This window comes from Myotis daubentonii, chromosome 1 (assembly GCF_963259705.1).
Source record: "Myotis daubentonii chromosome 1, mMyoDau2.1, whole genome shotgun sequence".
Classification (NCBI taxonomy): Eukaryota; Metazoa; Chordata; class Mammalia; order Chiroptera; family Vespertilionidae; genus Myotis; species Myotis daubentonii.
The window spans coordinates 211,075,980-211,088,611 of NC_081840.1; the positions used below are offsets into that span (position 1 = coordinate 211,075,980).

General features: G+C 41.5%; 1 protein-coding gene across 1 annotated transcript in view; it reads right to left on the reverse strand.

The window, feature by feature from the left end:
- Positions 1 to 12,632, reverse strand: part of NWD2 (NACHT and WD repeat domain containing 2) — a 152,149-nt gene that overhangs the window by 88,150 nt on the left and 51,367 nt on the right. The window contains exon 2 of the mRNA XM_059673624.1: positions 3,286 to 3,374. Within this exon, the coding sequence (XP_059529607.1) occupies positions 3,286 to 3,374 (89 nt within the window). The remainder of the gene's footprint in view (positions 1 to 3,285; positions 3,375 to 12,632) is intronic.

Sequence of the window (12,632 nt, forward strand, 5' to 3'; positions counted from 1 at the left end):
AAAACTAAAAAAAAAAAAAAAGACCGTACCCTTTTATGTAATGATGTTTACTTTGAGTGTATATTAGTTCACACAAACACTCCATCCATGCTTTTGTTCCGGCCCTCCGGTCCAGTTTAAGAACCCATTGTGGCCCTCGAGTCAAAAAGTTTGCTCACCCCTGTGTCTAGTCCATGCCATGGCCATTTCTTACCCGATCATCTTCCTACTTCTACCAATCTTCACCACCCCATTCTTGCTCCTCACAGAGCTTGCGTGACTCTTAACCATAAGTCATATCATGTCACTCTTTTCTTTCTTACTCAGTAAAATTCTAAGTCCTTAATCTTGGCCCATAAGGTCCCATATGATCTGACTTTGATGCCACTTGCTACAATAATTTCTCTTACTCCACTTTGCTTGGCTTCTTTACTGTTCCTAGAATATTCTAAACATGCTCACCCCTCAGGCCCTGTTGCCTACACCCAGCACCTTCCTCCCTAATGTCTCTGTGACTTGCTCTATCACTATCTACAGATCTCTGCTCAAAGGTAGTTTTATTACCAAGTCCTTCTCTGGCATTTCTTACCCCCTTTATCATAATGGCTTTGCTTTTCTTAGAAATATTGACTGGGGGAAAAAAGCATCTATTACCACTGGAACTTATTTGTTGTTTGCCTCTTCTAACAATATTGGTTTGCTCTTGTATTTCCAACACTTGCAATGTTGACTGCCATGTGGTCAAGGGTCAACAAATATGTCTTGAATGAACTGGATGAATGGCCGGGAGTTATGCATAGGATTTTAGGGGGGCAATGAGAAAAGTGTAAGGCATATTCTGGGAGGGACGGGAGACCAGAGAAGTCCTCCACAAGCAAGTAATATTGGGCTGAGGCTTCCTCATTCACATTCTCATGCAGGTATTCATTCGTTCATTCAACACATTCTTATGGAGTTTTCCTCTATATAGGAACTATTCTAGGACCAGGAATATGGGTGTCACAAAGGCAGACAAGTCCCTGTTCTTGTGGAACTTACACTCTAAAGGGAGAAAGACAACAAGTAAGCCAATGCATGAGTAAATAAGAAAAACATCCAATATTGACACATGCAATGCAAAGAACTAAAACAGGACTACGTAAAAGAATGCCTAAGTAGTTACTTTAGATTGGGTCATTAGGGCAGTGACATTTCAGCGAGACCTGAAGGACAATAGGAAGATGAGTGGATGAGCCATTCCTATAGGGAGAGAACATCAAGGGCAAAATCTGTAAGTGGGAATGGGCTTGAAGTGTTCAAGGAACCAGATGGAGGACACGTAGCTGCAGGGCAGTGGGCAAGAGAAGAGGGCATGACTTAAGATCAGATAGGAAGAGTATTAGGAGTAAATAGACTTGGGAGGTGATACAAGGGAAGAGCCAGATCGAAAAACATTGTAGGTGGCAAGGTGCATGAAATAGGTTGGGATGGTTGAGTAACTCGAGGAAATTCATTTCTCCTGGGTTCAGTGCACAGCCGAGGACGAATTCTAGACTACTGTGTGGGTAAATTGGTTGGGTGTTTTTTTTTTCCTGAAGCTCTGGCACTATATTTTGTTGCAGTTGGAAAGAGAACCATCTTTCTAGAAAACATATCTTCATGGAGATCAATAATCAATCTACCAAAAAAAGACCATACCAAGATTAATATTCTTAGAAGGTTCAGTTATTATATTATTTGAGCTCCTGTTAAGCTTAGAAGCTGGGAAGCCAATGCAACCTTGCATATTTTAATCTAAACAGAACCTGAAATCTGCAAGCTGTCACCACCTCCATTTTAGACGCTTAACTGAAGGACTGGCAGGTTAAGTCACTCAGTGTAGACAGTTGGGGCTCAGTTCTGCTTCTGCTCTGCCCACCGCTGTTTGCACTGCTGTCCAGCATCTCATCAAGTGATTCACTGAACCTGCCTCGAATGATACTTGTTATCCATTTACCCTATGAATCTTGCTTACTACAATTTTTCCTTTGGCGTTATCTGTCTTCTCCTGTGCTTGCCTGTGATTTAGAAAATGTATTTCTCTATTTTTCTCCTCAGCTAGTCCTAATCAATACCATGTCTTATGGAAGGTGTTCTGTAGCTCAAAGACTTCCTCCCTCTACTGACAAAAATGACACAAACCCAAACTCCCTCAATGATGGGATTACTATACTTGCACACATTTCTTCCTCAATAGTAACGGAGTCCCCAGGGTTGTCTGAGTCTTTAGGAATCTTGACAGGTCAACATTTTTGTTATAGTTGCGATCCTGTTATCAGCAGAACCAGATTCCTCAAAGAAAGTAATGCTAAACTCACAACAAGAAATCTAATTTAAGTTCACAAGTATCAAGCAAACGGTAACTACTCAATATGTATGTCAGTGCCCTGTGGCTAGTATGTATTGAAATTGAAGTAATCTGAGACTATTACTTTATGCAACATATCCGAAGGCATCCTGAGGTCTAACGATAACATATATATCCAGGAGGAAATAAATGAAGGGTGAAATCTTCCACGAACAATGGTGCACCACAATCCTCGAGTACATATTCCTCACTTAACAATGTAAATACACAGTTAAGACCTAGCACAGGAGAATTAAGATTTCCATTGTCACTGAGGTTGAAAAAAGTCTGTCTAAATGTTATCTGTTGCAGGAGTCATTTATTTTTTCAATTTTTGGATGTCCAAGAGAGACCCAAGTTTTCAAGTACTTTTCTATTCGGTGGCCACATCAATGATGTCCACAGATGCCAGGGTTTTCATAACGTTAGCAATGATGTGCGCAGTTACTGTCTCTTGCCAGCGTTTTCATAAACTTTAGCAGTTACATTTTTTTGGTAAATGGCAAATTCCTGGAATGTGGAAGGCAAGACAGAAGGCAGGGACTGGTTAGACTGTCGAAAGGAAATATCTGTGAGAAAGTTGGTCCCAATTTTCAGATGCCAAACATTTTTAGAGACCAGAGCTCAAAGGCAGGTGCTCAACAGCCTTCACATTTTTCATAATAGTGGAAATTGCCAAAAAGCTCAGAAACGTGGTTAGAAGAAAAAGACAAGCCGATAACAGGCAGGGTCCAAGAAACAGCACAGAAGGGCAAAACATGCGAAATGACTAAATATTGTATCTCGATTTTCCAGGGTTTCTTTTTACCCACACTTATAGGAATGACATTTTTCAGGGCTTAAAATTAGTCTTTTCTAGCACCTACATTGTGACAAGAAACAAATACAAACATTAGTTATTTAGCTGACATAATTAAGAATGAAAATAACATCAGAGTTACCTGAAATTCTAATCCATAATTTTCTCTGCAGAATTCTCTCAATTTAGGATACACATTTTCTCTTAGTGCCTGTCTTTCTGCTCCCGTGTCTGTAGTAGAAAGAAAACAACAACACACAAAGAAAGTGAATTATGTCCACATATATATATTTCTGGGAAAAAGAAAGCTTACAAATAAACATTAACAATAGTATGATCAAGCTGGGGTGCTGCATTGTGAAATAATGGGGTATTTTACTGGGTGTGTGTGGGGGAACTGCTCTTCACTGAGCAGGGGGAGCAGAGACCCCCCACCAGACACCCACAAGAAGCCCGCAGGACGGATGGGAGCCCCACTGCTCACTTCCGTGTGCGCTGGCAGAGCTGAGAATTCACAGTTGATCTTTTCTATTTTTTTAATTCCTCACCCAAGGACATGGGTGAGAGGGAGAGAGGGAGAGGGGGAGAGAGAAACATCGATGTGAGAGTGAAACATCAACTGGCAGCCTTCCATATGGGAACGGAACCAATGACCTTTCAGGGCATGGGTTGATGCTCTACACCAGCCAAAGCCACCAATGATTCTTTATGCTCAAGTAGACCCTCACATGGAGCTCCTAGCCATGACCCCACTGTCTTTGGACAAGGTAGAAGGAAAAATTCCAGGGCTATCAGGTGTTTTAGCCCCAATAAGTATAACTTTCAGAACACACACATACACACAGATTACTCTAGTTTCTGACTTCGAGAAAATCCAGACTCTATCACCATGTCCTATCGTATTTAGACATACTATGACTTTTACAAAATTTAGGACAGCATCCATGCAATCAGCACTATAATTAGGAAAGGCAAATTGTGGGAGCCAACACCCCAAACTAGCAGATTCTACAAACTGTACAATCGATCAGCCAGCGTTAAACCGAGTAATGTCTCCCACCTTGGATTTAGGGACTTCTGTTATATCAGAGAGGGGATTGTTTTACAGGTGCCACATTATGTAACAGCTTTGAAATAAAATATTTTTTATTTTCCATGTCATCAAAAATGAAAGAAGGAACAGAGAACCCGAAACCAGAAGACCCACGGACTGTGTGTGCCCTTCATGGTGACTATTTGGCACAGAAAGGGATTCCACAGCCAGGGCTGGACCATGCTCCGCATCAAAGACGACACGAAGATTCTTACAGCAGAGAGGTGGTTCCTCGCCCAACAACCTTCAGAGCAAGATGAGTCATGGAGCTTTGAAAAATGAGGTTAATGTGTTATCTCATGAAAAGTACCATTTTCTCAATATACCTCAATCCCAGCCAAACTAGGAAACATTTGCCTACCACCTTTATAGCTGAGGAACCAATTTAAAAGAATTTCCTTATTATTCTTAAGCAGACCAGTCCAAGCAAACTTGGCCATCTGCTGTGTTGACCTGCTTACTTTCCTGCTGTTCTGAAGCCTGTTTTGAGATGTAAATAACCAATCTCCAGAGTCTGCAATGTAGCTGCAGCCTGACAGGGTGTCGGGAACCAGTGTTTACACTGAAACGGAAGATTCAATACAAGGTCTTCCAGGGTTACCCTGTGATCCAAGTGAAGGGGGTCTTTCCAACAGCAGCTCCCCCATGGGCCTAAGTCCAAAGGAAAGCAGGCGGCCCAAGCTGAGGACTGTACATTTGCGCAGCGCCCGCATGCTGTGATGGCACTGGTGGAGGCAGTATATTCAAGTTTTTAAAAAATTTTTGTTTGATTTTAGAAAGAGAGAAAGGAAAGGTAGAGAGAGGGGGTGGGAGAGAGAGAGAAAGAAACATCAATTTGTTGCTTCCACTTATTTATGTATTCACTGGCAGCAGCTTGTATGTGCCCTGACTGGGGATTGAACCCATAACCTTGGCATATCAAGATGACGCACTAACTAACTGAGCTACCAAAACAGGGCCTTAAGCTTTTATGACTTTATATAATTCAGATAATCTTGGGATCAGACGCCCATCCTCCCTCAGCCCATTTTAAGTGATGAAAACACTAACCTCACAACAAAGCTGACAGTATTCAAACATTCTCTCTCAAAGGCTACAGATGTTTAAACCCAAAATAACAAAACAAAACAAAAAATCACTATAAAAATAAACACAATCAGATGTGGAAGTTGGGACTATATTAAACAAGGACTATTGTTAAGATATTCTTTCTAAAAGTGTCAAAATAGTACATACAAGAATATGAAATAAGGAACAGAAATTATTTGCTTCTTACATTTTTAAAATATATTTTATTGATTTTTTTACAGAGAGGAAGGGAGAGTGATAGAGGGTTAGAAACATCGATGAAAGAGAAACATCAATCAGCTGCCTCCTGCACACCCGCTACTGGGGATGTGCCCGCAACTAAGGTACATGCCCTTGACCAGAACTGAACCTGGGACCCTTCAGTCCACAGGCTGACGCTCTGTCCACTGAGCCAAACCGGTTAGGGCTGCTTCTTAAATTTTGTTATTGTAACTCTTACAACTAGATACTGAGACCTGCATATGCAATAATTAGGAGGTAAGACAGAAATACAGTATGTAGTTACTGACTTTACTGAGAGCTTAGGCAGGGGTGGGCAAACTTTTTGACTCGAGGGCCACAATGGGTTCTTAAACTGGACTCAGAAGAAGGAGCTGCGGCCGTGTTTCCCGACGTTGCCATGTTAACACTGCTGCTGGTGAAGGAGCGGAGGGGAGAGCAAGAGAACCCTCTGCTCTTTTGGCTCCGCGGGCCGGATAGAACAGCCGAACGGGCCGAATCCGGCCCATGGGCCGTAGTTTGCCCACGGCTGGCTTAGGGTGTAGTTGTGTGCTAAGTATTTCTACGTGCATTATCTTAGTCGCTTCTGACAACAACCCTATGATAAAGGTAAAATTGTTCTTCCTTATTTTTTGTAAGAGGAAACAGAAAAATAGAGTAGTTAAGAGACTTACCTGAGGTCATCTGACCACTAAGTTAGAGAATCTGGATTTGAATCTAAAGAGTCCTGTCACAGGTTGCTCTAACCATGGAAAATATGCAACTGTGCAAAGAATCAGTCTTTGAAAATGATAAATGTGGTAACTTCATAGAATGGTTGAGGGATGCTGGAGTCCTACATTTATGAAACAAACAAACCCACCACTGAATTACTCTTAATGGGTGCATCCCTTTTTATAATACACCCAGCAACAGCCAACTCATCAATAAGTTGTCTTTCTCCATCTATCTCCAAACAAATCCAGAATCAGTCTACTTCTCTGCACCTCAGGTGCAAGCCAAACTCTTCTCCCATCTGGACTCTCTCTCCCTATTTCCATACTTGCTCCTTCAGGCCATGACCCAGAGAGCAATCAGACTACAACACTATCTTATTTATGTCTCTCCAGCAGCTCTTCATGGAACTTGAAATGAAATCCACACTCCCTACCTTGACTGTTCTCCCTCTCCCTGAGCTCATCTCCCACCACTTTCCCAGTTCACGTCACTCCAGACTGGCGTACCTTTGGTTCCAGATTCTGTCACTCGTGGCCTTTGCTCTAGCTGTGACTTCCTCCCGGAACACTTAGTTCTTAGTCCTGTGACCACATAATGGCATCGCCTGTCATTCAAGTGTCCGCTTGAATGCCACCTCCTCAGAGAGCCCTTCTCTACAGCACCACTCTCTCTCACATCACCCTCTTTAAATCCTTTGCACATGACTCATCACGACTGTTGGTATTTATTTGCTTACTGTCTCCCCCACTGCAATGTGAGCTCAAAGGGAGTCAGGAGCTTCTTTTGTCTCATTCACTGCTGCATCCCCAGTGAGTAAAGTCCTTCTCAATTAAGGAATGAGTGAATGAGAAAGCCCACACAGGCACCAGTGACAAAAATGAGCTGACAGGCGATGTTTCCCTGAAATTACCTCCATAAAAAGAAAAGGAAATGCTGGGAAATAAAGCCATGGGATTCAGACAGTTGGTTTCATGAGATAAGTAAATAAATTGTAATACTGGCTTTTTTTCCGTGTTTCTGGAAGAATATGAATACGTTTTACCAAGTTACGGTGAACCTCTCTAAGAATGTGAAGGGAACCTATTCACGTATTTGAAAGGCATTCTGTTACTAATAATATTACAAAAATGACTCAGATTGTCCCTTACATTTTTATTAGGTAATGATTGGCTCTGGAGATGGAACAGTACTTAAGACAGAATGGAATAATTATGGGTGACAGATAAGTTGGCTTCATTACATAAAAAGCCTGATTCACACTGATAGCAAATCCGGATGTTGGCAACTGAAAAACACTAGAATGTCACGAACAGGAAAAATTAAGTCACAGAATGTCATACACTAAAAGGAACCTCTTTAAAAAAGTATGGATCAGAGACAAGATATGTCATCATTTACTCTTTATACATAGTGCATCCATTTGTATCTGCCTAGCTCCTTAATGCTTTGAGAAAAGGCACATTAACACTTTGGCAGCATGATTAGGTTCTTAAGGAGTTGCTTTCTAAATAATTCCTCAATGATTTCAGAATTAATGAAGGTCTCTGTGCAGTGTCTGAGCTGCCCATAGGAAGAGCATTTGTTGGGGGAGAATTGTTAATCAATACCATTATCCTACTTCAAGAAGGGTCTGGATTAATTCCAAGTTTGTATTAAAAATAAGGGTGCCAAAATGATCGTGTTGGTTTGGAACCTCTTACTAGTACTGCCCCTCCCTAACGTAAAGTTAAGGCCATGGACAACAGATTAAGTCTTTTCCTTTGTGGCAGCTCAGAAAATTTATTTAGGATCCACCACATGCTGATTCCTCTGCTTACAGCTGCTGTTGCAGCCTGGTCTCCAGGATTCTAGACATTTGCTCTTGCCTGGGCTCTCCCTCTTTACCTGGAACCCTTAGCCAGTCACACATCTGGACATCTATCTGGCTTTTGTTGTTGTTGTATGGGTTGATTTCTTTTTTGGCAGCTTCCCAGAGGCTGTCTCTTCTCCCTCTAAGTCCTCTGTGCCCAACTGCCCACAGTCACCCTTCCTTATTTCAAGATCACCAAACCCTGTCAATTTAATCATAAACATCTTTTGAACTTGACCACTCTCTATTTTTGCCCTTACCATCTCTGAACCCGGAGAACCTAAAGAAGACTCCTTTTTTCACTTAATTATCTGTCCCTCCTCATCCCAGACAAAACAAGAACTAATTTGCTCATTGAAGATGTATGTTGGCATCTGGTGGCCCAGAGAATAGATGTTCAGCAGATGTAAGTGTGTGTTCTAGCCAAGTTCCAGCTCTACTGCTCTTCACCAAGTACCTCCAGAGTATTTTTCAGATACAAGTTAAGCCCAAACTATGTATGTCTCAACACATACTACTCTCCATGTTCAGAATTCCCTATCTATTGCATTTGCTCTGCTTAAACTCCCATCATTCTGAGTCCCAATCAAAGGCAGCACACTTTGTGAATTATTACTAGTTAGGGACAGACATGCCATCTCTAGGTCATCCCACAGCAGTCTGCTCACCTCTATATAACATTATGTACTGTATTATAATTATTTATTTTTCTTTTGTTTCCACCATTAGACCTATGAATTCATGGAAGACAGGGACTTTCTCATACACATATTTACAGAAATTAGAGCAGACTCTAGAACATCGTTAGAACTCAATAAAGGATTGGGCAAACAGATGCTATTCTAATGAAGACATTAATTAAATCCAACCAAAGAATTAATTAATTTGTCTCCATAAAGCTAACATAAATCAAAATCCACTGTCATTTCCAAAGAATAGTTGATTATGTTAACATCATTAATAGTCATGTGTGAATCTGGGGTGGTGGTATAAAAAATGTATGACAGAGCTTAGCAGATCCTCTTCCCAATAAGCAATAATAAAATGGAACAAAATTGTCAAAATAAGCATTTAAATGCAATGTAAACTGATCAAAGACCAAAGGCATAAACCAAATAATCAGAAAGTGATCATTCATGAAACACAACTGAATTATGGGTAAGAACAGTGGAGTCTATGGTATTCTTGCCTGGGCTTCTCCCATTCCTCATTAACCACATTACCCACTCTCATCTTAGAAAAGGTCAAGCTGTGAACATCAATGACTTCATTGCCAGAGAGGACTTGCCGGATTTGGAGCAGAGCGTGGGAAATCTCCATGCCCATCGCTGTTATTAGTAGCGGTAGTGGTCTCAGAGGAGACAAATCGGAAGCCTAGTGACTCAGCTAGTCTGTGGCTTCATCCATATTTAATAAGGACATCAAGGAAATAAACAGCCATCAAGGGCCTTGATAAGTTCTCCGCAAATTCCTGGCTGATGGGAAGGCTACCCGCAAGCAAATTCCTGGCTGATGGGAAGGCTACCTGCAAATATAAGAGAAGACTAAAACTATCCACCTGTTCCTGGCTGGCTTTGAGCCTGTGTACATGAGTAGTGAAAACACGAGAAGGCCGAGTGCAGTGGTTGGCAACTGTGGCTCGTGAACCACATGCGGCTCTTTGGCCCCTTGAGTGTGGCTCTTCCACAAAATACCGACTTCTGTGCATGGGCCACGAAGTTTCAATTGCACTGGACATGCACGCCCGCACGTGGTATTTTGTGGAAGAGCCACACTCAAGGGGCCAAAGAGCCGCATGTGGCTCGCGAGCTGCAGTTTGCCGACCACTGGCCTAGTGGAATGTAAAAGCTGGGGCAGATTTAAACATTGACTAAACTTTGCATTTGTTCCTTCATGAACATAGATGCAAAAATCCTTAATAAAATACTTCCAAACTGAGTCCAGCCACATACACACCGAGACCAAGCGGGATTTCTTACAAGAATGAGAGGTTAGTTTAACATATGAAAAACATTAATGTAATATGCCACATTAATAGAGGCCATAACCAGGTGATCATTCCATGGTGCAGGAAAAAAATGTTTGGTAAAATCTAAACCCATTCAAGACAGAAACTCAGCCACAGGGAACAGAAAGGAACGTCCTCACCCTGATAAAGGGCATCTAGACAAACCCTACAGTTAGCACCATACTTCATGGTCTAAGACCGAGGTTTCCTACCTATGATCTGGAACACTTTCTTGTCACTTCTATTCATTGGAAAGGGAAAAAGAAAACAATTTTTATTCTCTGATGACAAGATCTTATATTCAGAAAATCTTGAGGAATCCAGAGGAAAAAAAAATACAAGAACTAATAAGCTATCGAAACACAGAAGGAGCAGTTGTGATATATGAGAGTCTTTATTGTAGGAGCTAGTGGCCATGTAGCTGTTGCTAAGAAGGAGACACTAGACAAAACAGTCCTTCAAAGCAAAGTCCCATACAGTAGGTAGCCACACACCAGCTAGGTAACAAGCCATCTTTCCCATAGAGCAGTAGCCCCTTGTCCCTATAGCCATTATCTGAGCAGCTACCCGCTGCCTCTAGACCCACTGCCCCTCACAGTAGCCGCATTTGAATTCTCTAACTTCAGTAGCCTCAGTAACGTTCTTTAATACTACTTAGCTGAAAGAGGTTTCTTTCCAAAACAGTGACCTCACTATTTTAGGTTATGGAAGGGCACATTTGTGCAGTGTACCATGAGATTACTGTGGCCTTGCACCTGCATATAGCCCTTGGGACACCCTGATTAAGATTTCCAGGCTTAGAGTGGGCTTGGACATCCGGCGTACTAAAAACAAGGCCTCAGTATTCCAATTGGCCTTGAGCATTCGGCGTACTCTGCTATGGTTCCCACACAAGTTCAGCAAGGTCATTGAATATACTGTACAAAATTAATATTTCATAATAAAACAACCCAAAAATGAAACGAATAGACAATTACATTTACAATAGCATTAAAATAATAAAACACTGAAAAAAATTTATCAAAAGAAGTGCAAGACATAAGTTACACACCATAAAACTTTATGGAGAGAAATAAGATCAAAAGGGAGAGACATTTCATCCTCATGGACTGGAAGACTCAAGATTGCTAATTGGAAATCCTCACCAATTACAGGTTTGAGGTTATCCAAATTGATGTATAGATCCAACATATTCCCTATAAAAATCCCAGCACACTTAGCTATTTTCAGGAGAAAAAAATTCTTCAAATTAGCATAATTCATCTCATGTTGAAGTCTATTTTAAAAAACTTAGTAAGAACTATTCATGGCACCTCAGATCTACTCATTCAACTAATATATAATCTGAATTTCACACTCCAGTAGTATGACTTCACACACATACAGTTCTCAACAAGGGCTTGTTGCCACATTAAAATTTACTGATTGCTAGTGTTTCTTTCAAAATAAAAGACACACAAGGCGCATGCAGCCTAGCCCTCAGCATTCAAATATATTGGGGCCAAACACCAGTCAGCTAAGAATGGCATCCCCAGTAGTTCTAGAATAGAGGTATAGGAAGGATTCCACTGAAGCACACAGAGAGAAATTCGTGCTTTTGTCTGATGGTCAGGGAGAGTTTAACACAGAAGATGACAATTAGCTTAGGACTTGAAATACAGACACAACTGCGTCAGACAGAAAGGAAGAAATATCTTGTAGAAGTGGTAGCAGCATGAGCAAAATGAGAAAGGCTTAAAAAGTGCATGAAGTGTCTGAGGCACCTCGAGTGGCACAGTTTGATGTAGTACAACCTATGGGGTTATGTTATAATCAGTCTGCCAGTTACAAGTCTTTTGAGGTTCCTCTGTGTGCTGGGAATTGGGGTTGTAGCAGCAATTCTCTCTCATAATCAACTGGGAAAGACCAGAATACATACAGAGGAACATACAGAACAAAAGCAATTCAGCCTACATTTCAGTTAACGAAAAGATCTTTCAGACCATGCACAGTGCCGCTGTCCCTTCACTGACAGGGGACCACCTGCACCTGGCTGACCTGCGCTTTGGAGTATTTCATCAATGAGCCAGTCCTCCACTCGTCCAGACACTCTGCTGGGTGTCAGGAAATCAAAGGAAACACGGCCCAGCCCCCAACACAAAGGAACTTGTATTTTAGAGTTAAAACTAAGGTCCCTATTGAAAACAGAGAATGATTCCACATTGAACTGAATGCAACACAGTCTAGACCAGCGGTTCTCAACCTGTGGGTCGCGACCCCTTTGGGGGTCGAACGACCCTTTCACAGGGGTCGCCTAAATACATCCTGCATATCAGATATTTACATTATGATTCATAACTGTAGCAAAATTACAGTTTTGAAGTAGCAACGAAAATAATTTTATGGTTGGGGGTCACCACAACATGAGGAACTGTATTAAAGGGTCACGGCATTAGGAAGGTTGAGAACCACTGGTCTAGACACAAGGCTAAGTTTTGAGTCCCAAGTTGGGGAAAGATTTCAGGGAAGCAATGA